Source organism: Penicillium antarcticum (genome assembly GCF_028974205.1).
Source record: "Penicillium antarcticum strain IBT 31339 chromosome Unknown utg000009l_segment0_segment0, whole genome shotgun sequence".
Taxonomy (NCBI): domain Eukaryota; kingdom Fungi; phylum Ascomycota; class Eurotiomycetes; order Eurotiales; family Aspergillaceae; genus Penicillium; species Penicillium antarcticum.
The window spans coordinates 3,283,008-3,310,692 of NW_026695307.1; the positions used below are offsets into that span (position 1 = coordinate 3,283,008).

The 27,685-nt window shown below is 49.7% G+C and overlaps 16 protein-coding genes across 16 annotated transcripts; 9 read left to right on the forward strand and 7 right to left on the reverse strand.

Moving 5' to 3' along the window:
• Positions 1–353: 353 nt before the first annotated feature.
• On the forward strand, positions 354–861 carry N7508_009606 (uncharacterized protein; the record flags this gene model as incomplete). The annotated part of the gene is made up of 2 exons (XM_058467669.1): positions 354–373; positions 423–861. 2 exons carry the CDS (start codon positions 354–356, stop codon positions 859–861), a joined length of 459 nt encoding a protein of 152 aa, XP_058315515.1.
• A 330-nt stretch (positions 862–1,191) lies between these two features.
• Positions 1,192–2,400, reverse strand: N7508_009607 (uncharacterized protein; the record flags this gene model as incomplete). Its single annotated transcript, XM_058467670.1, has 5 exons — positions 1,192–1,222; positions 1,281–1,909; positions 1,966–2,102; positions 2,152–2,163; positions 2,295–2,400. 5 exons carry the CDS (start codon positions 2,398–2,400, stop codon positions 1,192–1,194), a joined length of 915 nt encoding a protein of 304 aa, XP_058315516.1.
• Positions 2,401–2,622: 222 nt separating this feature from the next.
• Positions 2,623–5,956, forward strand: N7508_009608 (translation initiation factor 2; the record flags this gene model as incomplete). The annotated part of the gene is made up of 3 exons (XM_058467671.1): positions 2,623–2,646; positions 2,696–5,747; positions 5,805–5,956. The coding sequence occupies 3 exons, from the start codon at positions 2,623–2,625 to the stop codon at positions 5,954–5,956; spliced, it is 3,228 nt and encodes a 1,075-aa protein (XP_058315517.1).
• A 329-nt stretch (positions 5,957–6,285) lies between these two features.
• On the reverse strand, positions 6,286–7,111 carry N7508_009609 (uncharacterized protein; the record flags this gene model as incomplete). Its single annotated transcript, XM_058467672.1, has 2 exons — positions 6,286–6,864; positions 6,932–7,111. The coding sequence occupies 2 exons, from the start codon at positions 7,109–7,111 to the stop codon at positions 6,286–6,288; spliced, it is 759 nt and encodes a 252-aa protein (XP_058315518.1).
• Positions 7,112–7,235: 124 nt separating this feature from the next.
• N7508_009610 (haloacid dehalogenase, type II) lies at positions 7,236–7,998 on the forward strand (the record flags this gene model as incomplete). Its single annotated transcript, XM_058467673.1, has 2 exons — positions 7,236–7,401; positions 7,448–7,998. The coding sequence occupies 2 exons, from the start codon at positions 7,236–7,238 to the stop codon at positions 7,996–7,998; spliced, it is 717 nt and encodes a 238-aa protein (XP_058315519.1).
• A 364-nt stretch (positions 7,999–8,362) lies between these two features.
• On the forward strand, positions 8,363–9,269 carry N7508_009611 (EI24 domain-containing protein; the record flags this gene model as incomplete). Its single annotated transcript, XM_058467674.1, has 3 exons — positions 8,363–8,413; positions 8,462–9,039; positions 9,095–9,269. 3 exons carry the CDS (start codon positions 8,363–8,365, stop codon positions 9,267–9,269), a joined length of 804 nt encoding a protein of 267 aa, XP_058315520.1.
• Positions 9,270–9,694: 425 nt separating this feature from the next.
• N7508_009612 (uncharacterized protein) lies at positions 9,695–12,002 on the forward strand (the record flags this gene model as incomplete). The annotated part of the gene is made up of 3 exons (XM_058467675.1): positions 9,695–9,818; positions 9,874–11,520; positions 11,598–12,002. Exons 1-3 carry the CDS (start codon positions 9,759–9,761, stop codon positions 12,000–12,002), a joined length of 2,112 nt encoding a protein of 703 aa, XP_058315521.1. The 5' UTR covers positions 9,695–9,758.
• A 1,092-nt stretch (positions 12,003–13,094) lies between these two features.
• N7508_009613 (CVNH domain-containing protein) lies at positions 13,095–13,577 on the reverse strand (the record flags this gene model as incomplete). Its single annotated transcript, XM_058467676.1, has 3 exons — positions 13,095–13,151; positions 13,216–13,376; positions 13,436–13,577. 3 exons carry the CDS (start codon positions 13,575–13,577, stop codon positions 13,095–13,097), a joined length of 360 nt encoding a protein of 119 aa, XP_058315522.1.
• A 557-nt stretch (positions 13,578–14,134) lies between these two features.
• Positions 14,135–14,713, reverse strand: N7508_009614 (uncharacterized protein; the record flags this gene model as incomplete). The annotated part of the gene is made up of 1 exon (XM_058467677.1): positions 14,135–14,713. The coding sequence occupies one exon, from the start codon at positions 14,711–14,713 to the stop codon at positions 14,135–14,137; it is 579 nt and encodes a 192-aa protein (XP_058315523.1).
• A 100-nt stretch (positions 14,714–14,813) lies between these two features.
• N7508_009615 (uncharacterized protein) lies at positions 14,814–15,254 on the forward strand (the record flags this gene model as incomplete). Its single annotated transcript, XM_058467678.1, has 1 exon — positions 14,814–15,254. One exon carries the CDS (start codon positions 14,814–14,816, stop codon positions 15,252–15,254), a length of 441 nt encoding a protein of 146 aa, XP_058315524.1.
• Positions 15,255–16,503: 1,249 nt separating this feature from the next.
• N7508_009616 (neutral/alkaline ceramidase) lies at positions 16,504–18,843 on the reverse strand (the record flags this gene model as incomplete). The annotated part of the gene is made up of 2 exons (XM_058467679.1): positions 16,504–18,583; positions 18,638–18,843. 2 exons carry the CDS (start codon positions 18,841–18,843, stop codon positions 16,504–16,506), a joined length of 2,286 nt encoding a protein of 761 aa, XP_058315525.1.
• Positions 18,844–19,587: 744 nt separating this feature from the next.
• N7508_009617 (pre-mRNA-splicing factor SPF27 family protein) lies at positions 19,588–20,303 on the forward strand (the record flags this gene model as incomplete). Its single annotated transcript, XM_058467680.1, has 2 exons — positions 19,588–19,624; positions 19,690–20,303. The coding sequence occupies 2 exons, from the start codon at positions 19,588–19,590 to the stop codon at positions 20,301–20,303; spliced, it is 651 nt and encodes a 216-aa protein (XP_058315526.1).
• Positions 20,304–20,901: 598 nt separating this feature from the next.
• On the reverse strand, positions 20,902–22,493 carry N7508_009618 (putative 3-beta hydroxysteroid dehydrogenase/isomerase family protein; the record flags this gene model as incomplete). The annotated part of the gene is made up of 3 exons (XM_058467681.1): positions 20,902–21,487; positions 21,555–22,200; positions 22,271–22,493. Coding segments are annotated over 3 exons (1,455 nt in total), but the record flags the coding sequence as incomplete, so codon positions are not given.
• Positions 22,494–23,713: 1,220 nt separating this feature from the next.
• N7508_009619 (MFS transporter) lies at positions 23,714–25,565 on the forward strand (the record flags this gene model as incomplete). The annotated part of the gene is made up of 4 exons (XM_058467682.1): positions 23,714–24,027; positions 24,079–24,455; positions 24,511–24,787; positions 24,842–25,565. 4 exons carry the CDS (start codon positions 23,714–23,716, stop codon positions 25,563–25,565), a joined length of 1,692 nt encoding a protein of 563 aa, XP_058315528.1.
• Positions 25,566–25,737: 172 nt separating this feature from the next.
• On the reverse strand, positions 25,738–26,282 carry N7508_009620 (nuclear telomere cap complex subunit Ten1; the record flags this gene model as incomplete). The annotated part of the gene is made up of 2 exons (XM_058467683.1): positions 25,738–26,116; positions 26,197–26,282. The coding sequence occupies 2 exons, from the start codon at positions 26,280–26,282 to the stop codon at positions 25,738–25,740; spliced, it is 465 nt and encodes a 154-aa protein (XP_058315529.1).
• Positions 26,283–26,727: 445 nt separating this feature from the next.
• Positions 26,728–27,599, forward strand: N7508_009621 (ESCRT-III subunit protein SNF7; the record flags this gene model as incomplete). Its single annotated transcript, XM_058467684.1, has 4 exons — positions 26,728–26,905; positions 26,967–27,171; positions 27,255–27,463; positions 27,520–27,599. 4 exons carry the CDS (start codon positions 26,728–26,730, stop codon positions 27,597–27,599), a joined length of 672 nt encoding a protein of 223 aa, XP_058315530.1.
• Between the last annotated feature and the right edge of the window lie 86 nt (positions 27,600–27,685).

Genomic DNA, 27,685 nt, shown 5'->3' on the forward strand with positions numbered 1-27,685 from the left:
TGCTAACTAGTTTCTGAAGCCAATGTGGGTGATACCTTGGGAGGAGGCACGACACTTGATGGACAAAGTATAACCGACTATGTTCATGATATCAAGATTGAACTTGATCTATGGTTTGAGTGAGTTCTTTGCTCGTCATACACACCCTCATTTGCTAACTCTTAAAAGTGACTGGCTACGCATCATCGGTATGAAACATCTATATTTCAACCACGCTTTTAGTACTGGAGTGTGACTGACCTGCCCAAGAAAGCTGCATTGCCGCCGAGGAAGAAAAACCATCCCTGCTCGTCGCCTTGCGAGTCCAAAAATGCTGGGCTGAGATGATGCTCAACTGCAAAGCACTACGAGCCATGGGGGTCGAAAACGTTGCGTAAGTCAGCCTTAGCTTGTGTGTACTGTTCACTAGCTGACTCCCACAGTGCCATGTCCACCACCGAACGAACAATCCTCCTAACGGCAAAAGCAAGTGCCCGCCGCCATCTCCGACTAATAATAGTGGAACCAGATTTCTACCTCGCGAAGCTAAAATATGCGATGGACTTTGTCTGGGCGAAATGTGCTTTCTCCTTCCTGCTACTATTAAAATTATCCCGTCTACTACCTGAACGAGACGAGGAATATCAAGAGCTTCTAGACCACGGCAACCAACTGGTGTCTGAATTAAGCAAAGCAGGCTCCAACGGGAACCAGTCTGGTGCTGGAAATATCTACCTGCAGATTTTGAAGGTCAGTATCGAGAAATATGGACGTGCATTGCGGGAAACGCAGCAGCCGAGCTCAGATGGACAAATCGCGACATCGCCGTTCTGGGAACTATTCGATGCGCAGGCAGATCTCCAGTGGTTCGTACCTGAGTAGTTTGTCTCAGAGTGGGATTTCCCGGGGCTGAATCTGTTTTATTTTCCCACTGCCTGGCAGGACTTTTTTGGGGATTTTTCGTTGGCTATGTAGAGATATAGGGAGCTTTATATTGGAAATCCCGAATGTGTGTTTCTATCTCACAGATGATTCGATGCCAAATGTAAACATAAAGACATGCTTCTAAGCTTGAAATGCCGTTCACTTTTGGTAATCCTCTATCTAACTCTTAGGAAATGGACGAGCCCTGGATATCAAGAAATTCAAGTGAAAATAGTCCAGACAAACAAAAACAGAATGCGTCAACTTTCATCATTGTACAATCTGTACTTAGGCGAGGGCCTTCATAGCCAGCTCGACACTAAATCGATAGGTTAGCAGAGGCATTTTCTCAATAAATTAACGGAAAGGAAACATACGTAAGGAAAGTTCCAGCAGAGACAGGCATAGCTCTCAGCAAAGTAGGGCCGATACCCTTCCAGAAGCCACCAAGACCCTCAATAGCATAGGTCTTCTTAAAGCAATCACGCATGCTGCTGAACTTCTGATTGGCACCGAATCCATCGGTCTGCATCTTACTCTTGACAACATCGAAGGGGTAACTGGAGAGCCAGAGAGCCTCACCAGCCAGACCACCATAAGTAGCAACCTTGACGCTAGACAGATCCTCGCGCTTCATGTTGTTGCGCTTTGCGTCCTGGTTCATCATAAACTCGAACGCCATGAACCAAGTACCGTAAGCCTGCGCCTCACGAATGACAGTGACGGCCTGGCCGCGGTACAGACCGCGGAGCATACCGCCCTGAGCGGACAGCTTGCTCACGCAGTCGAGAGGGCCAGAGTAGAGACGACCGGCGCCGTGGGGCTGGGCCTGCAGGCGGATACGTACGTGCTCGATTGGGCCGGACAGCACGGAGTTAGTCACACCGGCGAATGAACCGGCCATGAAGAACTGGGTGTACGAGAGAGCAGAATCGGCGTACTTCTTCTTGTTCAGCTCTTCGAGGCGGCGGCGGGCCTCGTGGTATGCACCGAACTGGACACTCACCTGTATTGCTGGGTTAGGGGTTTGCTATGTTGCCATCCGTGCTTGGAGTCACTTACGCAGGCTCCGATACCGATGAGAGGGGTCAGAGTTCCCTTGTAGAAGGCTGTGGGACCTTCATTCTTGAAGATCTGGGTTGCACACTCCAGAGCACTCTTGTATTGAGTGGTGGTTTGCAATCGCACCTTGACGATATCTGGATTTTGTTAATTAATGCTGCATTTGTGCTTTATCGCATCACATACCAAAGGGTTGACCTATTTGTTTGTTAGCAATGTTCAGATTTACATGTCACAGAATGGATTTTGCATAGTCCGAGGCTCAGTTTTCACGTTGTGAGGTCCCTGGCGCTTCCCCGGAATCCACTCAATTTAGGGTGCACACATACCGAGCAGCACCTGGGCCATTCCACCAGCTGCACCCGCAGCAAGATCCTTGATGGTGCGGAGGGCACCACCACCCTTCTCAATATCTTCAAAGGCCTCAGACTCCATGATTGATATTCAATTGCAAAAAAAATACGAAGTAGAGAGGGAGACGACTTTATAACTTCTTATCGCGATGTCGCCATCTGCCCGCTGATTCGAGGGGGTCGCCGATTCACGTGACTTTACCGGCGGAGAAGTTACGTAAGCGGAGAACGGATGACATAAGCTGGTCGTCTCGAACTTCTGCATGGGGAAAAAAGTGTTGGATCAGTTGTGGAGAGAGCAATTATGCATCGTCGCCCAATCTTGAAGGTGAGTTTCAAGCTATTGTGGTGTATGACCTTCTTACTCATGGTTATAGCTCTCACATCGGGCTGGATGGTCGGGTTCAACCGGCCTAAAACCCTCATTAACAGCTTTATCCATTCGACGGACGTTAAGACTATCCGCGAGCTGTTTAAAAACGTCAGATTCGTCGAACGGAAACGATAACGATGCTACTTCAAGTTCCGCGCCAGCGAAGCCAAAGTTTGGGAGCCGATGGGCTCCCAAAGCAGCTACTAAGCCCGCGGGTTTAAGTGCCGCAGAGCAAGCTATGCGCAATAGTATCGTCGCCAACAATCCACCGCCATCATCGCAGCCCGAACAACAAACGGAACCTCACTTGCGGCGCCGACAAAACGATCGATCAAACCGGACTCAGAATTCGAGGTCGAGACGCGATGGAGACACCCCGCGCCTGCGATCAAGTCCGAAGTCATCAGGATTAAACGCGGAGGAGCAAAAAGTGCGCGATGTTTTTGGCACCAGTAACGAAACACCTCAGCAGCGAGACCCTCCTCGATCTAATGTCTTTGGGGCTCCCCGATTTGGCCCTCGGACGACTTCGAAGCCAGCAGGCTTGAGTACCGCAGAGCAGGCTATGCGTAATGCTCTAGTAAAGGAGCACACTAGACCACCACCGCCATCTCCGGAGTCCCGACAACCGCGACGATTCGATCGATCAAACCCATCCCAGAACTCTAGGTCAAGACGTGATCGCGATGCGGATATCTGGGGCAATCGGCCTTCTACGGACGTCTCAGGCTCACAGCCCTCGGAAGCAATGCCATTTGGACGAGAGCGGTGGCATGATGGAGCCCTGGGTAGGACTAATAGGAGCAAGCCTGCTCTTGACTGGAACTGTCCTAGTTGTATGGCGCATGTCCATGGCACGAAGATGACATGTCCATTCTGCCATGTGCCTCGCCCGGGTGGCCTTAAAGAAAGATTCCCATCCACTAGAAACTACGATATTTCCACTCGGTCTCAGGGAAGACAGTCTGGCCAAGCACGCTCCGAGGATACAAGAAAGCTCAAAGATCTGAGCAAGTCATTTTTGCCTGAAAATGATCAGTTCCAGTCAGCGCAGCCAGAGGCGGCTGACCTGCAAGGCTCCACCAACACAGCATCAGGACCGAAGGACAAAGAGACCATCAAGACAGAGAAAGAACAGAAGGAAAGGGCCAAAAAAAATGATTGGACCTGGGATATGTCTGCACTCGAACAATTGGAAAACCTAGAGTCACAAGAGCAGGAGCAGTCACAGAAGCCGACCAAGCGCCGCGATGGGCGCAAGGGACGTCAAGCGGCACCCGAAGCAGCAGAAGAGTTCGACTCGGAAGAACGCCAACGTCTTCGTGAAGAGCGGAGACGGCAGCAAAAAGAAAAGGCCGCCAAAAAGGCTGCGAAGAAAGCTGCTAAGGATGCCCCAGCGCCTCTTTATCTGCCTGAGTTCATCAGCGTCAGCAACTTGGCTGATGTTATTGGTGTACGGCCGGCGCAGTTTGTTGCGCGCATGGAAGACATGGGATTCGAGGATATTACATACAAAGATGTCCTTGACGCAGAGACCGCTGGGCTGGTGGCTGCTGAGTTTAACTTCGAGGCCATCTTTGATACCGGCTCAGATGATCTCAAGGCTGCGCCTCTGCCAGAGGATACATCTGATTTGCCAACTCGTCCTCCTGTGGTTACCATCATGGGCCATGTTGATCATGGTAAAACCACTATCTTGGATTGGCTGCGCAAGTCATCCGTGGCAGCATCTGAGCATGGTGGTATTACGCAACATATTGGTGCATTCTCTGTTATGATGCCTTCCGGAAAGGCCATCACCTTCCTAGATACCCCTGGTCACTCTGCGTTCTTGGAGATGCGCCGCCGTGGTGCTGATGTCACTGATATTGTAGTACTTGTCGTGGCCGCAGACGACAGCGTCAAGCCCCAAACCATTGAGGCCATCAAGCACGCCACCCAGGCTAATGTGCCCATCATTGTCGCCATGAGCAAGATTGACAAGGAGGGCAAGAATACCGACCGAGTCAAGGGTGATCTCTCCGCCAATGGTGTCCACGTGGAAGACTATGGTGGTGACGTTCAGGCTATTGGTGTCAGCGGTAGGACCGGAGAAGGAATGGTTGAGCTCGAAGAAGCCATTGTGGCACTTTCGGAAATGCTCGACCACCGTGCAGACATTAATGGCAATGCTGAGGGCTGGGTTCTCGAAGCCACAACTAAGAGTCATGGTCGTGTAGCCTCCGTTCTCATTCGCCGTGGAACTTTACGACCCGGAGATGTCATTGTTGCCGGTACCACATGGGCACGCGTTCGCACTCTCCGTAACGAAGCCGATGTACCCATCAGTGAAGCCACACCCGGAATGCCGGTTGAGGTCGACGGCTGGAGAGACCAGCCAGGCGCTGGTACCGAGCTCATCCAGGCTGACACCGAACAAAAAGCCAAGGATGTCGTGAATCACCGGTTGAACAAATCCGATACCCAGAAGATGGGTGAGGATATGGTTGCCATCAACGAGAGCCGAAAGGCACTTCTTGAGAAGCGCAGACTCGAGGACGAAGATGAGGAATCAACTTCCAGGCCCGAGGAACCAACCGGCCCCAAAGCTGTGCATTTCATTCTGAAGGCCGACGTGGATGGCTCAGCGGAAGCTGTGATGAACTCCATTGCGGCAATTGGCAACAATGAAGTCTACGCCAACATTCTTCGGTCGGGTGTGGGCCCTATCAGTGAATTCGATATCGAACATGCTGCCAGTGCTAAGGGCAAGCTCATTTGCTTCAACCAGCCCATTGATCCCAACATAATGCGCATTGCAGAGAACGAGGGAGTTGAGATCATGGACCACAACATCATCTACAAGTTGATTGATGATGTGAAGGCCACTCTCAGCGAGCAGCTACCTCCATCGGTTACTACCCGTGTGACTGGAGAGGCTGAGGTTCAGCAAATCTTCCAAATCACTGTCAAGGGACGCGACAAGGCAGCTATTGCTGGAACTCGTGTTCGTAACGGTTTGATTAACCGAGCCCGCAAGGTCAGGGTTCTCCGCGGTGATGAGACCGTTTATGATGGTAAGTGCCCCACAGGAGCCACAATTCACATGTTTCGGAAATCACTAACTCTTATAGGCACCATTGTTTCCCTCAAGCACGCCAAGAAGGACGTCACCGAGATGCGCAAGGATACAGAGTGCGGTATCGGATTCGAAGACTGGTCTGACTTCCAAGTGGGTGACCACGTCCAATGCTATGAAGAGATCTTCGAGAAGAGATATCTGTGAGATATCGTGAGTTCAACATCTATGCGGTGAGCATCGCAATCACCGCTTGTACTATTTGTCTGTATTTCTGGCGCTCTCCATTTCCATCGATTTTGGAGGATCTTGTATCATATTTTTCTTTCCTCGGCATGATTGACTTGCATCCATGGTTTGGGCGTTGTTGTATCCCTCGGGGATTAGAGGAAGGCATACAATCAATGTAATTAAGGAGATTCATGGCAGAGCAAGTGTATATTTTCAAACAATGCTGTCTATCCATATACCTTCTAACTTGTACATCCTCTGTCCTCCAGCCATCTCCCTGCTCTATGCATACACTTCTATAAAAATTACCTAGCCTTCCACCTCACCCTAGAAACCCACCCCGCCCAATCCTGCACATCCTTCCTCTCGAGAATCCTCTCAATAGTAAACCACTCTCTCGCAAGCTCCTCATTACTAGCCATACGATGCACAAAGCTATGACAAGCACGACAAAGCCAAGCAACGCTATTCAACATCCACTCCTCATGCCACCCCTTCTTGACAACCTTTGCATGCACCCCTCTTGGAATAAGATGATGATAAGAAAGCGGAATCCAATCCCTCTCGCAGATCTCGCACGCGTCTGTCCGCGTATCCGCCCACACAGGCGGTCCGGCTGTCACGCTTGTTGTGTATTCTGATAGAATTGGCGAGAGGAAGTCTGGGAGATCCGCTGCGTCGGGGATTATACCGTAGACTGCTAGGCTATCTGTTACTGAGAGGGGAATTGGAGTGCATATTTTTTCGAGGATGGCTCGATCTAAAGGAGTTTCAGCGTCGGGGGGGACGTAGAGGGTGCTGAGGGTTGGATCATGTTGGGTTGCTGCATAGGTGAGATTCTGGAGGGGTTCGGGGAAGGAGGTGAAGGATTCTGAGGCGAGGAACTGGGGTTTTTTTTGTGAGATTCATGAACTTTTAGGTATAGACTGCTGATTGAGGGTGTATATTTACGTCGACGAATTCGGCGAGCTCTTCTGGGTTTGCCCGTTCTGTTGAGATGTCTTCTGTCACGTCTTTGCGCGCATTGCGTTTGCCTTTGGATTTTCGTTTTGTTCTTGATTTACCCTCCGAGCGGGCGACGATGGCGTTTGAGAGACATTCGCGGAATACCGCGTAGTTTTCTGAGGTCATTGGGGGTTTTGAGCTTTGGGGCTGTGAGGGGAGCTGGTTGGCCCCACGGGATGTTGACATCATTTGCCCGCATATTTACGAGGAGCTGAGATGCTGCTTTTTCACCTTTAACCTCACAGCCATTATGACAGAGACGACTGTTGTTGCTTTTGATCTTTACGGTACATTGCTCTCGACAGAGTCGATTGTCAAGCAGCTGGAGAAGCATTTTGGCCATGCCAAGGCGCAGTCCATCTCCGCTCTTTGGAGACGGTATCAACTCGAATATACATGGCGGTTGAACAGCATGGGTGCGCCAGTCACTCTTGATCCATATGCATTACTAACATCTTGCAGATCGATATGAAGATTTTTCCATCGTCACATTCAACTCGCTTCGGCATGCACTGGCCGATAATGGCGAGCAACTTGGCGACGACGATATCGATGAACTGATGGCAGCTTACGACAGTCTCTCTACCTTCGCCGACGTGAATCCAGCCTTAACTAGAGTAGCAGCAGACCCATCTCTCGAGGCTGTGATCTTCTCCAATGGCACCAAGACCATGGTCTCCAGCTCGGTGCTGCGATCGAAGGACCTTTCACCGCACGCAAGCGCGTTCAAAGGCCTCGTCACAATGGATGAAATCCGGCGCTACAAGCCATCACGGGCAAGCTACGAGCACCTAGCAACTCAAATGGGCAAAGATCCAATCGAGATGAGCAAGTTATGGCTGATCAGCGGAAACCCATTCGACATCGTCGGGGCGCGCAGTACGGGCATGCAAGCTATCTGGGTTGATCGCGCAAACACTGGTTGGAAGGATGCCGCAGCTCCTGATCTACGACCAACAGCGATTGTACACAGTCTGGAGCATATTGTGGAAGAAATCCAGGCTCGGCTTTAAGCCACGACTAAAAGCTTCAGCATGTTGAAGCGGAAGAGAGGAAATGTACAGCTGAATATATTTCCAAACGCTCCACGCTTGAGTAGAAGAATTTGGGGTAAGCCAGCAGACTCGGTCTATCCTCCCATTTCCCCTCCAGGATTTTCCATTGTAGGGAAGTCCAGAGTGAATAGGGAGGAAAATAGTTTTATGTGAAGAAGAAAAGGAAAAGAGCTCTCGGCGAAAAAATCTCGAGCAAAATAGGCAGTGCTTAGTCATGATCCAGTCATGATAGTAATTTAAGTCACGTGGAGCTTATCGATAAGAGCAGGCTTCCTTTTTCTGTTGCGGACTTCAGACAGGGAGAGTCGAGAGTCTGCAAGCTATGTCGAGACTGTGGGATCCCAGCCGGGCAGCTTGGCTGTACCCTCTTCGAGTATGTGTCCTCGATCCAAACGCAAGTTCAATACTGATCTCCTATTAGGGCATCTTCTACTTTGCGTCGAACCGGTTCCTATGGCCTCTGTTCAAAACCCGCCTTTTGCCTATTGTTCTCCTCTCCTCATTTATTTACTTCATTCTTTTCTTCTTCACCTATCTCCCCCAGGTCGCATTCCTTGCAATCTTCCAGGGAGCTTCCTCATGGGTTAGCGGTGCATTCCTGGTCCTCGGTGAAGGTGCTGCGATCGTCGCGGCCCTCTTTGAGGCATTCTTCGTGGATGAGACCCTGGTAGATATCTTTGATGCAGTCTTGGTCAACGAAGGTCAAGAGGAGCTTGTCACTACATCCCGAGTCATTTACCCGGAACCCGGCGATCCTGCCAAACGCCTCGGCACGCCGACCACCAGTGCCGTCTATTCTCCCTTCTCGTTGCGGCAAATCGTCGAGTTCGTTGTTTTGCTCCCGCTCATCTTCATCCCTGTGGCTGGAACTCCCATGTTCCTCATTCTGACTGGCTACCGTGCTGGTCCCTTCCATCACTGGCGCTACTTCCACCTGCTTGATATGAGCAAGCAGCAGAGGAAGGAAAGCATCAGTCGACGCCAGTTGCAGTATACCACGTAAGTGACAAACCACGTCATTACCAGATCGATTAGAATCTGATATCACATCTAGGTTTGGAACGGTCGCTCTGATCCTACAGCTGATTCCCCCCTTCTCTATGCTCTTTTTGATGACCACTGCCGCTGGCTCTGCACTCTGGGTAACGGACATTGAACGCAAGCGCCGAGCTGCTAACCAGCAGGCTAGTCGGCTGGGTGAACAATATCGCGATGACATTATGCCATGACCTGTTAACGATGTCATATGTGCAGACCGACCAAGCAAGGTCGATCTCATTCCCACTGGACCCTGTGGCAGGACCCCTTCCCCCCTCCCCTAGTTTGAGCCACTAAAATCGGGCCGGTCGTAGCTTTCATAAATCCAATCGTAATTCTCAAGTTTCAGTTCATTTGTAGTTCTTAACTTTCGGTATCGCACGTGACTCACATCCGAGGTCATTTCTCATCGCATCGTGTTCATTCAGTTCATCTTTGGCGGCTCGGCTTCAGTTCCACCCCGCTTAGCGACTTCCGGTCTTTAGTCTTCCCCGGACTTCCATTGAAACGCGTTTTTGTCTTTCGGAGTTTCTGATATATTCTGACCGGGACTTCAATCTGCTCGGCGGATATACAAAGGGTTTTCCGGCCCTGAATTGCACGCGCTTGTGCCGTTCCTGGTTTAATCATGACCTGACAGCTTGAGGCATGGTCAATCCGAGCGCGTAAAAAGCTCACCGATGGACCTGAAAACCAGGCTGCGCAAGGCCTGCGATGCCTGCAGTATTCGAAAAGTGAAGGTATGTCCGCTTTGATCCGCGGCCAACCGTGGAGATAACTGATCTTGCATGCAAGTGTGATACCGGTGGGCCGCCTTGTCGGTCATGCGCTAGCTTGGAGATTCCCTGCACCTACGAGAGACCCAGCAGACGCCGTGGGCCTCCTAACCGCCATGCAGAGGCGCTTAAGAAGCAAAAGCGGGAACCGCTGCTTGACGACGAAGCATCCCTAAGTCCGGCAGACTATCCGCCAGTGACGACTCCACAGGCTACCTTCGCCAACCCTCCATCGGGGCAGTTTCCCCTTTCGGCGGAATCAATTTGCTCTTTGCATACGGTTCAGCTATTGCTTGATGACTTTTTTACTTATATTCATCCTTTGGTTCCGGTTCCTCATGAGCCTACTTTCAGAGCGGCGTTTGAGAGAAGGGAAGATGTGACCAATCACACCTTTTTGGCCCTTTTGGCGTCCATGATTGGATTTCTTGTGGCTTCATTTCCTCGACGACCTAAATTACGGCTCAACACTGAAGCGGAACGCCATGCGTTCCCTAACTCTATAGCTTTGGTCAAGCGCTGTCTCGATGTTGCTATTCAAGCCAGAGGCGCCGGGTATCTCGACCGCAATGCCACAGTATACGATGCGGCAATCAGTTATTTCCTTGCCGTTTGTGCTGGCTATATTTATAACATGCGCAGATGCCGCGTGTATCTTTCGGAATGCCGAGCTATGCTCTCGGTTTATGATTTATGCCGGTCCCCGCCACTTACCACCCGATCATCAACTTTGGGACCCAACAGCCCGTTATCATCGGCCTCCATGATGCAAGATCAGCCTGTTCATAGTTTTATGGACACACAAGGGGTCGATCTCATCACCCAAGAGCTCGGCCGACGTTTGTTCTATGTCACCCTTGTTGGGTATCAGACATTGCACCAAATGGGCTCTGTTGATATCAAAGTTCATGTCCCCCCAGAGACTCCAACGGACCCATACCCACCACTACCGATGGAGATTGATGACGAATTCTTGTTCCCAACGCACTTTGAACCACAGCCACCAAGTCGGATTTCCCGACTAGTTGGGTTCAACGCAAATGTTCGTGTCTATAGCTCATACACAGATTTGCTATGTTGGGAAATAGCATTTGGCAGTGGACAAATCTTCGACTGGGAGCATCAACGATCCAGTCTCTGGGGCTGTCTCCAGAAAGCAAAGTCAGCACTACTCAATGTCCCCGTTGAGCTGTCGCTAGATCACCCGAAACATTTATCCCCAGCCCGCTTGTCTGGTCTCGGCGAAGATGGCACAGTTTTCAGCTATGCAGATGACCACATCCACCAGGAACGACGTGCCATTCAGTATGAAATTCAAAAAGCCAACATATACGCCAGTCAGCTGTGCACAAGATCTTTTCTAGTCGAAAAGTACTGGAGTCTCTTTGAGACATTCTCAAAATATGGAAAGTCATCTAAATTCACTGGGCCGGGAGCCACAACGCCACAAATCAAGGTCGAAGGCATGCCAGATACGACGAAAACTGCCACAGGTAGTGCCACCACTCCATCAGAAACCAATACCAACACTCAGGCCCAAACTCATGCCCAGGACGACTACATCGGCCGTATGATGGCCGAAGAACGCCAATCAGTCATAAAAGACCTGTTCGTACTATTACGAACAGTGAACGAAGTAAACATGGAGCCAAACGGCGCAAGCATCGTAAGTTCCTACCAACCCACCCACAAATCACAAGTAGCACAAACCGAACCAACTAACCACTCATTCTATCCACACAGACAGGCAAAATCCGCCAAGTAGCGTCAACCCTCCTCAACCTCTCCCCACGCACAAAACAAAGCCCCCCAACCCTAATCCCAAGTCTCACACTGCACCATCCCCTAGAACCAACCGCCTCATCCCCAACACCCACACCGGGCCTGCCAGGCCTCCACGTCCTCACAGCCGCAGAGGCAGAATCCTACCTACACGCCTTTATCGAGACTCTCGTTCGACTAGAATGTCACTCGTCGATGGCTGACTCGGCTAGTAATGCCGATGGACTTAGTCCGCCGGTCAATGGTCGTTCTATGAGCTATCTTTCGGATTATCAGCGTGATCAAGAGGAACTTGGGCAGTGGGCTAGTCTCAAGGAATATCAACAGAAATTTGCTGAGGCTGGGGGTGTCTTGTATCAGTTGTAATTCCGTCTTGGGCTTTGCTTCGTTTCGGGGTTTTCTGGTTTCTTGTATGATGGTTTGGTAGAAAGGACTTGTGCAGCTTGGCTTGGGGGTCGTTCGTTAATATCGGGATTGGTTCGTGCACTGATTGCTGGTTTGCAATCTTTCCTGGAACTCACCAGGGTACTTAGCTATTATTCAACCTATGTAAATCTATATTATTCTCATGATTTCTGTCTTGGTGAAGGCTTCCTCGCTGATATGAACGAAAATGAAGCAGGTAGCGGGCCACCTAATTGGTCAGCTTTCGTAGGGGCTAGTTATATAAACCATCGGTGCATGGTTTATTTCAACCATTAGGTATTTTGAGAACTCAGCCAGCGATTTGAGTAAGAGGCTTGCAAATATTCGTCCTCACTTTAGTGTTATTGAGCTCGTACCTTTCGTATAGCCCCGCGCGGCTTCTATCTACTTTCATCCCAAGACATTCGATATTGCCTACAAAGTTTCCGGTGAAAGAATGTCTGTCGCCACTTTGTCTGTCCAAATTTCCCGCAGTGGGTCGCCCTTGATTTACAACTCACACCGAATCTTTGAGGCAATATCGTGAGTGGATCAATCTCTCTTTCGTGCGACCCTCAGGCTACAATTTGTGGAAGTTTCAGGATGATATTTTCACAGGTGTTAAGATTTGATATGAAGATTACCTGTGGCAGGTACTGCTTCTGCAGGGATATCACGTTACCCTGTAGATGTACATGTAGTGAAGCTAAAGCTAGTTTGGTAGGAAAAGACGAGCCCAATCTTAACCATTGGCGCCCTACTTTATATTGCACATGTAGGCTGCCATGTAAACTCGCCCCTGCACGAATCATTCATGAACACGTCGATGAAAAGTGGCTGAACGCATAGACCAGTTGGCTTGAGAAAAATTGGGTATTGTGGGTCTATCTGTCTACATCAAATAGCCATTGCAGGGTCTCAATGGCCTTCATGAAGAAAACAAACACTCTGCCGTAGAAAATGGGTTGCTCTTGCTCATACAATCAAACTCAAGATTGATTCTGGGATTACTCAGAACTGTGTATTGGACTATAAACAGAGGCAATTGTCCTGTTAGAGCAATTGCTTGCAAACATGGTATTGACCGCCAGATGCAAGCCATTGGAGCTCCTAAAAAGAAAAGAATTAGTCAATTTCTTGGAAACAAAAGACTTCTCTTACACTGCTGATACACCAACCGACCGTTCTCATTGCTGATCCGATCATTCAGGTCGATACCCTGTCTTTCTCTGTGGCCACCGTCTCTCATGGGCAGCTCCGCTGTCAGCATTGAGCCATCGAGCTCAACATTGTGGGCACTCTGGCCGGCATTCACTCCATCCCACATGAACCAGCCTAGTACTTGTTGTTAGTGGTTGCGATGATGGGACGGGGGATTGGGAAGAATAGCATACCATCTTCATTGCCAATAAAGTCATCGAGTCTCAAGGAGGCAGATTGGGATTCACCATCCTCATTGCGGGCATCACAGTGCAGGTAGATTGCGTCGTCATTGATCTCAATGCGAACGTTTTCGCAGCTTTCGTAAAAGGACATGTTGTTGAATTGAGGAATTGAAGATTGAATGAGGAGGGTGGTAGAGTAGAAAGGCTTGGAGAAGGTCTCAATTGAGGATCGGACTTATTTATACCTACGCGGGGCCAGGGGAAGTCGGCTTTAGTCACCTACATGTCTTAGCTTGGTGGAATGATGCCAAGAAGATGCAACAAAAGATATGACGTGTGGAGCGCAGACCGACAAATGATCAAAGAGAAAGGTTGGGCGCGTATGTATGATTTAGCTATATTTGAAATCATCGTCGCTCATTCTAGGTAGACAGATATATCGGGGATCGATACATAACCTCTACCGGAGTGGCGTACTTGTCACAAACATCTTGTCTTTGTCCGTGACATATATACACGGATTTCAGGTTCAAATCTCTGCGACTTGGGATCTAAGTGTAGGAAAAGTGTAAAATTGACTATAGCTTAGGAAACATACACGGCATTAGAGAGTATAGCTAAACTCCATAATCCACAGATTGAAAAAAAGTGACAAATTGCCTCCATTTAGAAGAAGAAATAAAAACGCAATTAAGAGATACAATCCAACTATACATCCCTAGTAACAGTAGCAGTGACAGTAGCAGTGACAGTCTCAGTAACCTTATCTGTAACAACCTCCGTCACTGTCTCAGTAACATGAATAAACCCAGCTGGCGTCACAGGAATGACACTGAGCAAGCCTTGTCCTGAATCTGACGTTGTCGTGCTCGTAGGTACCGGTGCAGTGGATTGAGTGGTTGCTAAGGCAGCAGGAGTCCCTGCTGTGTCTGCCGTTGATTCTGCTGCTGCCGGTGGAATGGCGCTGTTCTCGCCTGAAGTGGATAAAGTACTGGAAGTGGATGATGTCGAAGACAGAGATGACGTAGCTGGGTAAATTGTCACGACAAGCGTTTCCGTTGCTGTTGCGAGGATGTGAACTGTGCTCTGTTCACTTGAAGAAATTGTCACAGAAGATGCAGCCGAGGAACTGGTTGCCGGCCAGACTGTTATATGGACGGTCTCTGTCTTGGTTGCGATGACTGTCACGGGCTCAGTAGCGAGCGGTGTGGCGGACGTGGTAGGCGTTGCAGCTTGGTTGATAGAACCGAGAGAGCTAACTTCTAAGATAGATGATAGAGATGTCATTGTGGGTGGAACAGATGCACCGGCTGGCTGTATAGATATGACTGCAGGTGGAACAGTAGTTGTGCTTGGGGGAACAGATGCATCGGCTGGCTGTATAGATATGACTGCAGGTGGAACAGAAGTAGTAGTTGGTGGGATGGCTGGCGGTATAGATGTCGTTGTTGGTTTGATAGAGGTAGCTATGGGCTTGGTGGGTGTAGTTGTGGTATGTGAAGATGTAGTCGTGTGTTTGAAAGACGTAGTTTTCGAACCAACAGGAGCCATAGTGACAGTCGAGGAAGGCCCTAAACCTGTTCCACTAAGCCAGACAATAACATGGCCTGTTTGCGTTACCATCGGTACTTTTGAAGTGGAAGACTTTGACGTTGACAAGCTTGTGGTAGTGGAAGACCTGGGTGTGGAAGTCCTGGGCGGCGCAGAGGTCGTCGTAGTTGAAGGAGATGTAGTCATATGTACATATGTTATCACATCAACTCCATCTGGATCAACACTGCTAATGCTAGTCCTAGCCAAGGATGAAGTTGATGGAGTTGAGGGGTGAGATGTTGTAGTGGGAGCATGTGTTGTTGTAGGTAGATGCGTGGTAGTAGGCTTCTTTGAAGTTGAACTACTTGTAGATACAGACGCAGGATCCTCGGTATAGTTTGAGACGTCAATCGTAAAGGGATTCTGCCAGCTGTAGCTAGTGGGCTCGGACGTATCCGATAAAACAGAGGTAGAGACAGTGGTCGGCAAAGAAGTGACTGAATCAGGTAATACCGATGCGAGGGGAGTAGTCTCGAATGCCGGTGCATTTGTCGAACTCCCAACTGCATGCGTTGGACTGGGAACAGGAATTACTGTCAGACCAATATGGGTCTCATTCTCATCACGTCGAAAAAGATCCTCGGAGGAAGAAGTCGGCAAAGGTTCCGAATCAGTAAGAACAGGAACAGACTCTCCAGTAAGTAGCCAGAGAGAGATCGGACCAGCCGAAACAGTCCATGCCAAAAGAGCCAATAACAAAATGAGCTGAGCGCAGAACATCCTGGCAAGAAACAGCGAGGGTGGGAACGATCGACAAGGTAAGATTTCAGAGAGTGTGGGTAGCAGAGAAAGAAGTAATATCAGGCAGAGATATAAGAAAGAGATGTAGTACAGTAGCTATCACACGCAGAAAAAAGCATGGCCAAAGAGAAAAGATATTCTTGTTCTAGTATTGGGCAACGGAAAAGGCGTTCTGCTGGCTTGCAGATGAAAGAATGGATTGATCAAGGTGATCAGGAAGAAACAGAAGAAAAAGAAACAAAAAGAATGAGGCGACAGCTACGCACTCCGATACCAGGCAGGAGAGATGATTTTCTTTGAGAGACTCGCTGTCGAGGATCCCAGCACGTATATCTGCAGACTAAGAGCCGGGTTAGGCTAGGTTTAGAGCTCCTGTCAGCCGTTCATTGTTGCAGGTAGAAAGGCATTAGCATCTTCAGAAGCCGCCATTGCAAGGGGCTCTTTGTGGGACGTTTCACTTGAAATAGATCTGCGAACAAAGAGACGTTGCAGTACGCGCCGGGGTCAATGGCGCGTGGTGATTGGCCCGCTGCAGGCGCAGCAACACCTTTTATTTTAATTTCAAGCTAATTCGAGGATATGGAGTTTGTTTATACATTGATTTGTCTCAATTCTTGAGTAGCACGGGCGCTTAATTGGTAGAGTTTGATTTTGTTCCGGCATACTTCAAAAATTAAGGATATAGTGCTATTGCACGGATCGGCCACCATCTTGACTCAATATCTGCAGACAAATGAGTCAGGCTAAGCCTGGACTGTAAATGTCCCGCCAATGCCCTCAAATGACGAAATTTGGCCAAAGGCATTCTTTGAGTCTCCATAGTAGTGCATCCGATAGGTCCCATCCTGCAGGGGGGTCGGGTCGCCGACACTATAATAATCATCCTCAATCTGCCATTGAATAGTCACTACACTGTAGCCAAGCAAGCTATTGGTTCGTGTCCAAAGAAACACGACATTCCAGTCGCGGTCATTGCGCACCACCTCCCAGTCACCGGAATCGTTCTTTCTTTCGACTGCCGCATAGGTCGACTCCTGACGCAAGTTGTTCCTCGGATTGGCGCCCACGAAGGTTGTATTGACAACGTTACCTGGGCCAAAGGGTCCACTCCCCGGGTTTGAAAGCACGTCCCCGAATGACTTGCCGAATGGTGCACCGTCGTATACAACCCCTGCAATGAAGCTCAATGAGTGATTGGTGTTGACCGGTGGATTGGGCCCAGGCTTGATGTCTGGGAGGTTCAAAGCAACTGAAGGCTTGTCCAAGTATGGCAGGTATGTGAGAGTCAGGTTGATGTAGGCTGCCAGGGTGTTTGGGCCGAAGAGCGTGGACGCGCCCTCGTAGCGCTGAGCGCTGTACTCCTCCTCGGTTGCCACATAGTGTGCATAGCTATTTGACGGGGCGCCTAGCACCACTTGAGGGTCTGGAACAGAGAGTTTCTCCCTGGCTCCTTTGGCTATTGCTTCCTTCCAGCGTCGCCCAGACATGGTGGTAGCCTCGCTGGTGGAAATAATGATAAACAGCTGGCCCACTCGCAACAACTGAATGTCGACAATGTCTGCCGCCCAAGCATACGGCTCTATGAGAGTGCCGACATCCAAAAGCACTTCCTTGGCGCCTTGACACTTCTGTTGTTCTTCAGTCGGTTGGTGAATGAATGCTCGCGCAACTTGCCACAAAGGATTGCTTGAAGCTGGACCGGTAGCGTTTTGTGTAAAATCAAAGGCCCCGGGCCCGTCTGTAGTTCCAGCGGCAAACGAGTAACCTAAAGCTGCGGGACAAGTCTTGAGAATACTCGAGTTGAATGGCGATTGGAAAGTGTAACCATTCATATCCTGATACACATGGAAAGACCTGACAGCGGAGCTCCCAGTGAGTTTGATAGGGTTCGTATTCATCTGCTCCCAAAGTTTCTTTGCTGCTGAATATTGGCGACGTCCAATTTCGAAGCAGCTCTTTGCGCCATTATCTTTTTCACGGAAGAAGGGTCCTCGACCGTGACATGGCTCGTTTTCTCCGCCGCAGGTACTGTCAGTATACCGACACATCTCATTCGAGCCGTCTTCACACCAAGCACCCAGAACATTAGGGCTTGTATCCCCAACATTAGCCTGTGAGAATCCAATAACAGCATCATCGGCAAATCTTGCATCGTCAGTGATACTCCGCTCGAATAGGTAGGCGGCAACACCCTTGTTGTCACCAGTCACCAGGGTGTTATTGTTGTACATAGATGTGCCATGGACGGGGAACCAAGTCAAAACCGCGGCCGTTTTGTTATCAGATTTCCGGTCAAACCGAAGGAGAGTCAAGGTCTTTTCCACATTGGCTGAATACTTTGCTTTTTCTTCTTCGGGGTTGTGGTCGTACGAAAAAGGGCTGCGGTTGGTATTGGCATCCTCCAAATCAATCGACCCAAAAGACAGCCGTCCCAATGTCAAACTTTCATGGGCACGCTTGATAGAAAGAATAGTTCCATCGACAATAGCTTGGTAGCTCTGCTTGTCAAAGCCTCGCGTCGGAATCTGAGGGAGTAGGTAATTCATCCACGCGCCGGGTCCGGAGTGCGAATGTGTCCCTGTCAATGCGACGTTGTGTTCGCCGTACCGTGCATAATCAGTACCAAGTGCAGCGAGACCCTGCAGGACTCCATGTCGTACGGCAGTGTCACCAGCGAGAGTGTCGAGTACAAGATACACAAAGGTATCCTCTGGTTTGTTTGGGTCTGCAAAAATGAAGGCGCGGGAATATAGTCTTTGCTTCAGACCGGTACCAAGCTGGTCTAGACTAGCATAGCCATTAAAATCGACTTCCACCACGGGTCTGATTGATATTAGCATTTTTCAGGCGTGTGCAGAACAAATAGAATGGTCGTACCCTGTTACATCGGCTTTGCCAGCTCCCACCAGAAATGTCCCGTCGTCAGTAGCTTCACTCGCCCTACTTTTCCACTGATTGAGGTTCCTGCTGAAATGAGGCGAGGGTGATTGCTCTTCATGTTTGAACACCGCGACTAGCTGTAAACAAACCAGCGCTGCAAGCATCACCGCAGCGAATATAACGCCCAATCGAACGTTAGCCATTTTTAAGCGCTTGGCGATGTACTGAATAGTAATATAAGCTATGAGCTCAGCACGTATAGCTCTCCGAGTTAGTTTGCTCCTCTGAAGAGACTGGCCGTCCTAGGACGACACACGAGTCTTATACAAGCCCGTCACGGAGGGTTTGGCCGCAAGTCAAGCTGGGATCAACATGCAAGCTTGGCGAAAGAGGTAAGCACCACGCTAGTAGACCCTGCAAAAGGTGACATCGCTTAGCTGATGTGTGATAGCGACCTCCTAGATCGTCATTCCTCTGCATTCCGAATCCCATTTGGGATTAGACTTTCAGCTTTCCCCCGCACGGAAGATGATATATGCCCGTAATATATGCATATTGTTAGGACCAGTCAAGGAACTAGGAACTGATATTAGAGGAAATGTGGTAGGTGTCAGGTCAACCTTGAGGGAACCTGAGCAATCAGAAGTAATCATGTAGATGGTGGCGGGGACCTCCTTGAGGGCTTCTGACAATGTTCCAGGTACTTTTACATTTGGACCCTGGTTTCCCCATTAGCTCCATGGCTCGTATGTAGCTAGAAGCATCCAAAATTAGACAGATCACTTGAATAATATCAATTGCACACAATACGAAGATGGTTATAGTCTTTTTTTTGCTGTATACTTCTCGATCACATGACATGCTGAGTCAGAAATAACTGACCGCCCTGAAGCATCCAAAGATTAATCGACCGCGACACTCTCGCTGTAACCAGCATATCACTCAAAATGCCTCTCATCAACGAATCTCACGACTCACTTCCCTGTAAGCCAAATGCAGCACCCACATATAAATACCATTGAACCCAATTGTCCTAACATATCGACCAGACGTCGACGCGGCGCCCTCAGCCTCCGCGCAAGCACGAGCCCAGCAACTCATTAACGCAGAGCTCTACCCCGAGCACGCCACAACTCTGCACCCATGGATCCCAGAAGCTCCAGAACCAAAGTTCACTGAATTCATGCAACAAGAGCTCGCGCGCAAAGCAAAAGGCACACCACTCACAGGCGGAATCGACCTCTCGCGCTACGAAGCACCCGAAGCCCCAACCCGCGCCTCAGACAACGAAGCGCCCAACCTAGAAGAATGGCGCAAGACCCTACAGAAAGCATACGCATCAAGCTCACACCTCGCCAAGCGCCATGAGAACCTGGCGCTGCTCGAGGAGCATGGCAAGAATGCTTGGTTGATTGGTAACTCGCAGCTAGAGGAGATCCTTGGTCAGTTGGAAAAGGAGTTGGCGGAAACGAAGGAGGCTTCTGAGGAAACCAATAAGCAGAGAAAGATTGCGCAGGAGGCTAGCCAGGGTGAATTGGTCAGCCTGGAGGAGACGTGGAAGCGCGGCGTTGGTGCTATCCTTGATGTTGAGGTTGCGTCGGAGGGTCTGCGCATGCAAATTCTTGAGCATCGGAGACAGTTTGCACAGCAACAAGCGCGTTAAGGGATCCAGCTCCTTATCCTGTCTGAACTATCTTTGACAGCGAAAGCTTGTTTTGGGCAAGACTGGCGGCTTTGTGTTGGATATGATCACTTCTTGGTTGCACCGTTTGCATGCTGGTGGGACACTTGCATGTCTTAGTGTCCTACGTATGACTCCAATGCCCCCCGTGGTAGGTCCCTTTGCCTGTGGACACACCCTTTCGTTGGTTAATAGTCTCGCAATTTGCGCGGTGGTGTTCGTGCCGAGGCCTCCATCTCCCAACGCTGTGAATGCGGGACATTCGATGTTTCCTGGCCGAAGCTATTGCTCCAGCACGCAGCAACCTCCAACTATGCCCGTCCTATTATTTCATCGGAACAACACCAACACCACTACCGCTCCAACAAAAGCCCTTGCAACCGGGCGAGAATCGGGGGAGGAAGTACCCAGTGTGGCTGGGCAGTGCAGGTCAGCCCCAGCTACAGCACTAGATTCAATGAACAACAGAGCCCTGGCTTATCTCATGTAGTCAATCCCGACCCATAAACACACTTAATATCGTATGCGAAATTTAATTTCATTTTACTCGCTCAAAGATACCCCAGAGTCCTACCTACACCTTCACTGGCGCAACAACATTAACATCAATCCTCTCTTCCACAACCTCAACCTTCAGCCTCTGCACAACCCCCTTAACCCTAACCCCCTCCCTCTCAGCCAAGGTATTCCAATCAACAAGTCTCCGACACATCCCATCAAGCGTAGAAATAACAGGCTGATATCCCAACCCCCCATCTTCAGGACTCAGTCTAGCCCTCCGATCATCGCCAAAAACATGAATATTCAAAATCCCAAAAAGTGCCGGCTGGATCTGTTCCAAATCCTTGGGGATCGCGGGTAACAGCCAGTGCAGGTAATTGTAGCGCAGGAAGGCATATGCCTCCACAATGTAGGAGAGTAGTAAGAATGGCGCGGGTTGTAGCTCTGGGAATGAAACCGGTGTTTTGGATAGGGTTGTTAAGAGCTTGTACAGATCCCCGAAGGCAATTGCTGGGTTTGGGTCTGTTACTACGTATGCTTGGCCGCTTGTTTTGGGGTTCTTGTTGGTTAGGTTGCTTTGCTCGATTAGGCGTTGTTCGTAGAGCAGGTGGGCTAATGAGACGTTTTCGGCGTGGATAAAGCTTTGGAGGACGGGGGTGGCCCAGCTTTTTGTTTGATGTTAGCTTTTTTGAGCCTATGGTTAGTGTGTTAAATTTTGGGGTGTTGACTTACGTTGGACTGCCACCGTTGCGGAGGTAGATATCTGTGATAGCCGTGCTGTTCTCGCCGCCTGTGCCGTAGATTCCATTTACTGGGCGGATACATCCAGTGCAGAAATTTTGTTCTGGGTCGTCGGCTCTCCGAACTATACGCTCTGCTTCGGCTTTGGATGCGGCGTAATTTCCAAAGAATTCTCCGTGCGTCTGTGGTAGCTTGCCTTCATCGTGGAGGACTTGGACTACACGCTTGGGTTCAGTAGCCCATGGCTTGATCCAGAAATTTGGTCGATGAATGCCGATTGATCCAGAGGATGTCCAGATGAAGCACGAGGCACCTGCTTTCTTTGCTGCGCTTAGGACGTTGCGTGTGCCGTCGATGTTGACTTTGCTGCATAGTGAGAGCATGCTCTGCAAGCGATCTGAAGGCCGGATCACGGCTGCCGTGTGGTAGATTGTCAGAGGGAGATTAGAAGCTGCAGCTGGCCATGGCTCCTCAAACGCTGTTTCCACTGCGAGCGAGTCGGTGATGTCGACTTTTGTGTAGCCTACGCCTTGGGCGAGGAGCTCTTGGGCTGGTGGGACTATGTCTAGCACACGCATGGCTTTAGGGTCTTCTCCACGGGCTAGAAGATGGTTGGCAATCCATGCTCCAACGAGCCCTGTCACTTGTTAGTCCATCTCTCCTGCCATGGTTGAAACTGGGAGTTTATTGAATGATCTAGGTCATACCTGTTCCGCCGACGATGACATATCGGCGAGACTGTTTCGGTGGCAGGTGCTTGGTCATATTGATGGGATTTTCCATGTTCTTCTTGTAGGCTGCTTTAATTTCCTCGGCTGTCCAGCGATGTGGTGATAGTTGTCGTGCTTCGTCTGGCACTGCCTTCATGGCGCAGTTGACCCGCCACATGAACAGGACGCCAAGCGTCAAGATGCCTATGAGTAACAACATGATTGATTATTCTGTAGACGTTTGGGCAAGGAAGTTTTGAAGGTTTTAGGAGGGTTACAAGGGCGGGGGATTGCGGCGTAAAGGGCTAATAAGAAGCTCCAATCGTTGACGACCCGGCCCGGTGAAAAACTTGCAGTTAAAAAGTCTTGAGTCTGTTCAAATTCCTCATTTATTTGACATCAGATTGGATCGAAAATGGCAGGTCGCTTAGATCTCGGTTATTTTAAACGAGCGACCTGAGACCCTCCCATTGCTCCAAGCGAGGGTCTTGACATCGTCACACAGGTTCATTTGTTCAAAGACATAATTCAGGCAATCCAGGCTATACCCACCCGAGACATGAATATGCGACTGTCAATAGTGACAAAAAGGGAAAGCCAGATCCAAACGTGAAACCGGGTGGCTCTTATAGATGCATAGATCAAACTAACGTTAATGCGCGAGCGGAATGTTCCGCTAAGTTTCGCCCCTTTTCAAATTTGATTTCAAGTTTCACATTGCAAATTCGGCTCGGTCCCACTTTCAACTAGCGGTCGGGAAGTATTCCCTTCTGTCGCTTTATCTTTTGCATGAATATACGCATGCTGTACATGTAGATGCAATGTGTAGACATGGATATAGACACAGAACATGTGTCTCCAATGTCCATATATTACCCCGCTACAGTCTCGGCATAGACTCATAGGCCAAACGTACTGGAGACATTCAGTGTATTCGGCAAACCGGCACGCTAAGCTGCCCGAGAGAATCCACTTCCGGCCTGATAGACCCATACGGAGAGTTGAAACATCTATCTACACTCCGTACGAGGAGTCTCTGTCCCATGGGGAAGGGGAAGTCTCCATATTACTGCGTATTCAGATCTATAGGATGCGAAGCTTGCACAGAAAAATTGCGCCATCTGATACAATTTGATACAGCCAGATATACGCCAACATGGCAATTCTTGGCCCTCGGTTTTCATTCCGAGATGCTCAGCTCACTCGGCATCTAGTTCATGAAAGAAGATGCTTATCACTGCATTGGCCCCACTACTTGAAAAATTTCCAGCTTTACGTTTGATATTCCTTAAGTTTACTTGATATGTAAATCTGACTCTTGCTCTTGTTCTCAAATTCCGCTCTCAAGTCTTAGCTTTTTGTTTGACCTTTGCTCTTAAGATCTCTGTAAGGAAGGTTCCATCCAGAACCTTTTTTTATTGTCCGTCAAAGCTTCTCGGGATGTCTCAACATCCCAATTCGGAAGCCGAGAAACGGCCCCAAAATACCGATACTGATTCCATCGGCGAGTCTATCTCCTCGGTTGAAACTCACGATGATCACGATGCGCTGGGAAAGACGTTGACGGCTCGCGCCTCGCGAACCTCGCACATGTCCTTGTCGGAACGAGTCACTACTATCGCTACTAATGCCACTGCCGACCCTAACTATGAGGTTGACTGGGAGGGTGAAGATGACCCTGAGAACCCCAAAAACTGGACTATGAAATATAAAGCCATGGGCATCTTTTTCCTCGCATGGAACACTCTCATCGTGTGAGTTCCCTGGAAGATCATATCGGAATATCAAACTAATCACCATGGCAGCGTGTTGTATTCAACCTCTTATACATCGGGTACTACCCTGATTGCCGAGGAATTCGGTCAATCTGAGACCATCGTTACTCTCGGATTGACCTTCTATCTCATCGGTCTCGCCATCGGATCTATGTTCATGGCTCCGCTCAGCGAAGTTTATGGACGTAAACCCGTCTGCGTGATCTGTCTATCCGTCTTCACGGTCCTGATCATTCCTTGTGCGCTCGCCAAATCCGTAACGACATTGATCGTCGTTCGTTTCATCGGTGCTTTCTTTGGCAGTGTCATGATATCCACTGCTCCTGGTATGGTCGCTGATCTGGTAGATGACGAGCACCGTGCACTGGCCATCTCCATCTGGAGTATTGGCCCATTGAATGGACCAGGTGTGTACAATCTAATCCCCACGCTCGAAGACAAACAAGTGCTAACACAGAATAGTCATTGGTCCCGTCATTGGAGGATTCGTGACTCAATATCTAGGCTGGCGCTGGATGGACTGGATCGCGCTCATCCTGTCCGCCATCGCCTTGGTCTTTGCCATCCTCCTCAAGGAAACATATGCACCAACCCTTCTCCAAAAGAAAGCAGCCCGACTCCGCAAAGAGAGCGGCGAATCTCGCTGGTGGTGTCGCTACGACCAAAAGGCAGGACTATATGAGATCCTAAAGCTGAACCTCAGCCGTCCATTCGTGATGGCCGTCACCGAGCCAATCTGGTAAGCCCTAACCACTCTCCCTCTCACTAATAGACTACCGTTAACCAAAAATAGCATTTTCTGGGACATCTACATCGCAATCATCTACGGAATCCTCTACCTCTGCTTCGTAGCTTACCCAATTGTCTTCCAAGAAATCCGCGGCTGGGACCTGGGTCTATCAGGCCTCGCCTTCATAGGAATAGGAATCGGCGTCGTGCTCACAATCGCCTGCGAACCCCTAATCCGCCGCCTAATCAACAGCCACGCCGTCGACCCCGAAACCGGCAAACCACCACCAGAAGCCATGGTCTCCTTCATCTGCATTTGCGCCGTCCTAATTCCAATCGGCGAGCTTTGGTTCGCCTGGACCTGCTCCCCAGCTTCGATTCACTGGATCGCACCCCTGCTCGCAGGTATTCCCTTCGGCGCGGGAAACACCGGTGTCTTCATCTATGCGTCGAATTACCTGACGGGTAGTTATGGCATGTATGCCGCCTCTGCTTTGGCGGGTAACTCTGTTATTCGCAGTATCCTGGGCGGCGTACTCCCGCTGGCGGGCTCGTATATGTATGCTAGTCTGGGTCCGAATTGGTCTGGGACGCTGCTGGGTTTGTTGGAGGTTGTCATTGTGCCGATTCCGTTTGTGTTTTATAAGTATGGGCATAAGATTCGGGAGCGCAGTACGCTGATTATGCGTATGCAGGAGGATAAGAAGAAGCTTGAGGGGAAGAGGGCTAAGAGGTTGGCTCAGATGGCTCCGCAAAATGATGAGGAGAAACAGGCTGGGGTTGCTTAGTCTGAGTCTTTGGTCTTTCGGTCTTTGATTTGTGTCTTATACCCCCGAGTCTTGCATCTGAGGAGTTGTAAAAGTGCTTTTCATCTTACGAATTTTTAATAGATTAGTGGCCTGTGGACTTATCGGGTGAATAATATTGTCGTTTTTGGTTTATGCTGGCTTCCTGGGTATCTCAATTCGTAACTCGTATCATACGCTCGACATCCTGCGAATTGCGGAGGATCCGTTCATATTCTCCGAGTGCAATTGCACCAGCTGGGAATACCATAATGGCCTCGACATGCACCGGGCGAGAGGGAACTGTAACAGGTCCGGTGGGTGTATCACTGGACTGCGATGACCCAGGTGCAGAAGAGAAAGAATAAGACGGAGGTAGTGACTCTCGAATGTAGCCCAGCACATTTAACCACGTCCCCACATGTAGTTCTTCGGCAGTCAGGGTCTCAAGTACAGCATTGATATCGACAGGCACAAAGCTGATCTCCGCTTTGCTGCGTGGATAGTTGTGTTCGAGAACCAGATAGCCAGTGGTTATAGTATAATGCCTCACACTATAGGGACGCAATACATAATCACCGTTAGTACTTAATTGCAATTCCATACATAAAATCCGTTGCTAGGCCGGACGCACCAGCCAAGAAAGCGGACCTTCGAGTCCGCCTGTAGAGAAGAGAGATCAGAGAGGAACACGCGGGTAGAGGGGCGCGGCCCGTTCATTCCAGCATTAAAGGCTGAAGGCCATCGACATCACAAAAGCACAAAAGTGAACAAAAGCAACGTGAAAGAAGATCACCACATCAACGGGTCTGCTAGCGCACGTGACCGATCTTACCGTGTATGTCATAGGCCCGAGGGGAAGACGGATCTCCCCCTCCCCATCAAATTATCCTGACATTCTGCGACCAGACTGCTGATCAACTTCCTGGTCATTTGGTGTCTTACAGTCCACATCTTACTACTATCACCTGTGTCAAGCCTTAACTGAGTTTGCCTGGAGCCTACCGCACCTCCACCTGACTTGCAGCAACCCACTAGCGCGACACAACTCCACGCCTCTCTTGATTTCCTCGTGGCTGCCTGACTTCTTTGGACATAATTTCGAAAACAAGTCCAACATTTAATACTATTTCTCGACTTTCACTTCTAGTTACACCGATCCAATATGTGGTCTTGGTTTGGCGGCGGCGCGGCCGCTCAAAGGCGCAAGGAAACGCCTAAGAATGCTATCCTCGCGCTGCGGGGACAGCTGGATATGCTTCAGAAGCGGGAGAAACATCTGGAGAACTTAATTTCAGAGCAGGATACCATCGCGCGGAAGAACATCAACACGGATAAAAATGGTGGGTTTTCTGAGCTTGTATGGGACGGTGCGGAACCGGGGCTAACGTCTTAAAACTATAGCTGCTAAGAATGCCCTCCGACGGAAAAAGGTGCACGAAAAGAACCTCGAGCAGACAACGGCGCAGGCCATGCAACTCGAGCAGCAGGTCTACTCGATCGAGGCGGCGAATATCAACCACGAGACTCTACAAGCTATGAAGCAGGCCGGTGCGGCTATGAAGGATATCCATAATGGAATGAAGATCGACGATGTCGACAAGACAATGTATGTGTTTTTCGCGCTATTCAGCGACCCGCTTGGGTACTTGCGGGTTCTTGAGTATGGCATTGATACTGATGTTTATGCAGGGAGGATCTCCAGGACCAGCATGCTCTCCACACGGAAATCGGAAACGCTATTACCAGTGTCCCGCTTGGCGAACAGCCCGACGAGGAAGATCTCGAGGCCGAATTGGAGGGTCTCGAGCAGGAGGCTATGGATGCGAAGATGCTCAATACTGGCTCTGTACCTGTTGGTGCTCAACTGGATCGGTTACCAGCTGCCGGGAATACAGAACGTATGTTGGACCTGGCTATCTATAGCATTTACATTAATTGCTAACCACGTATGTAGTCAAACAACCCGCCCAGGCACAAGAGGAAGACAACGATGAAGCCGAGCTGGCAAAGCTGCGCGCGGAAATGGCCATTTGAAATCACCTCTCCTTCAGCCACGCGACCCATGCAGCCCCAGCATTGTTTTCTTCTATTTCTCCATGCTTGATCCTTGTCCCACCCTC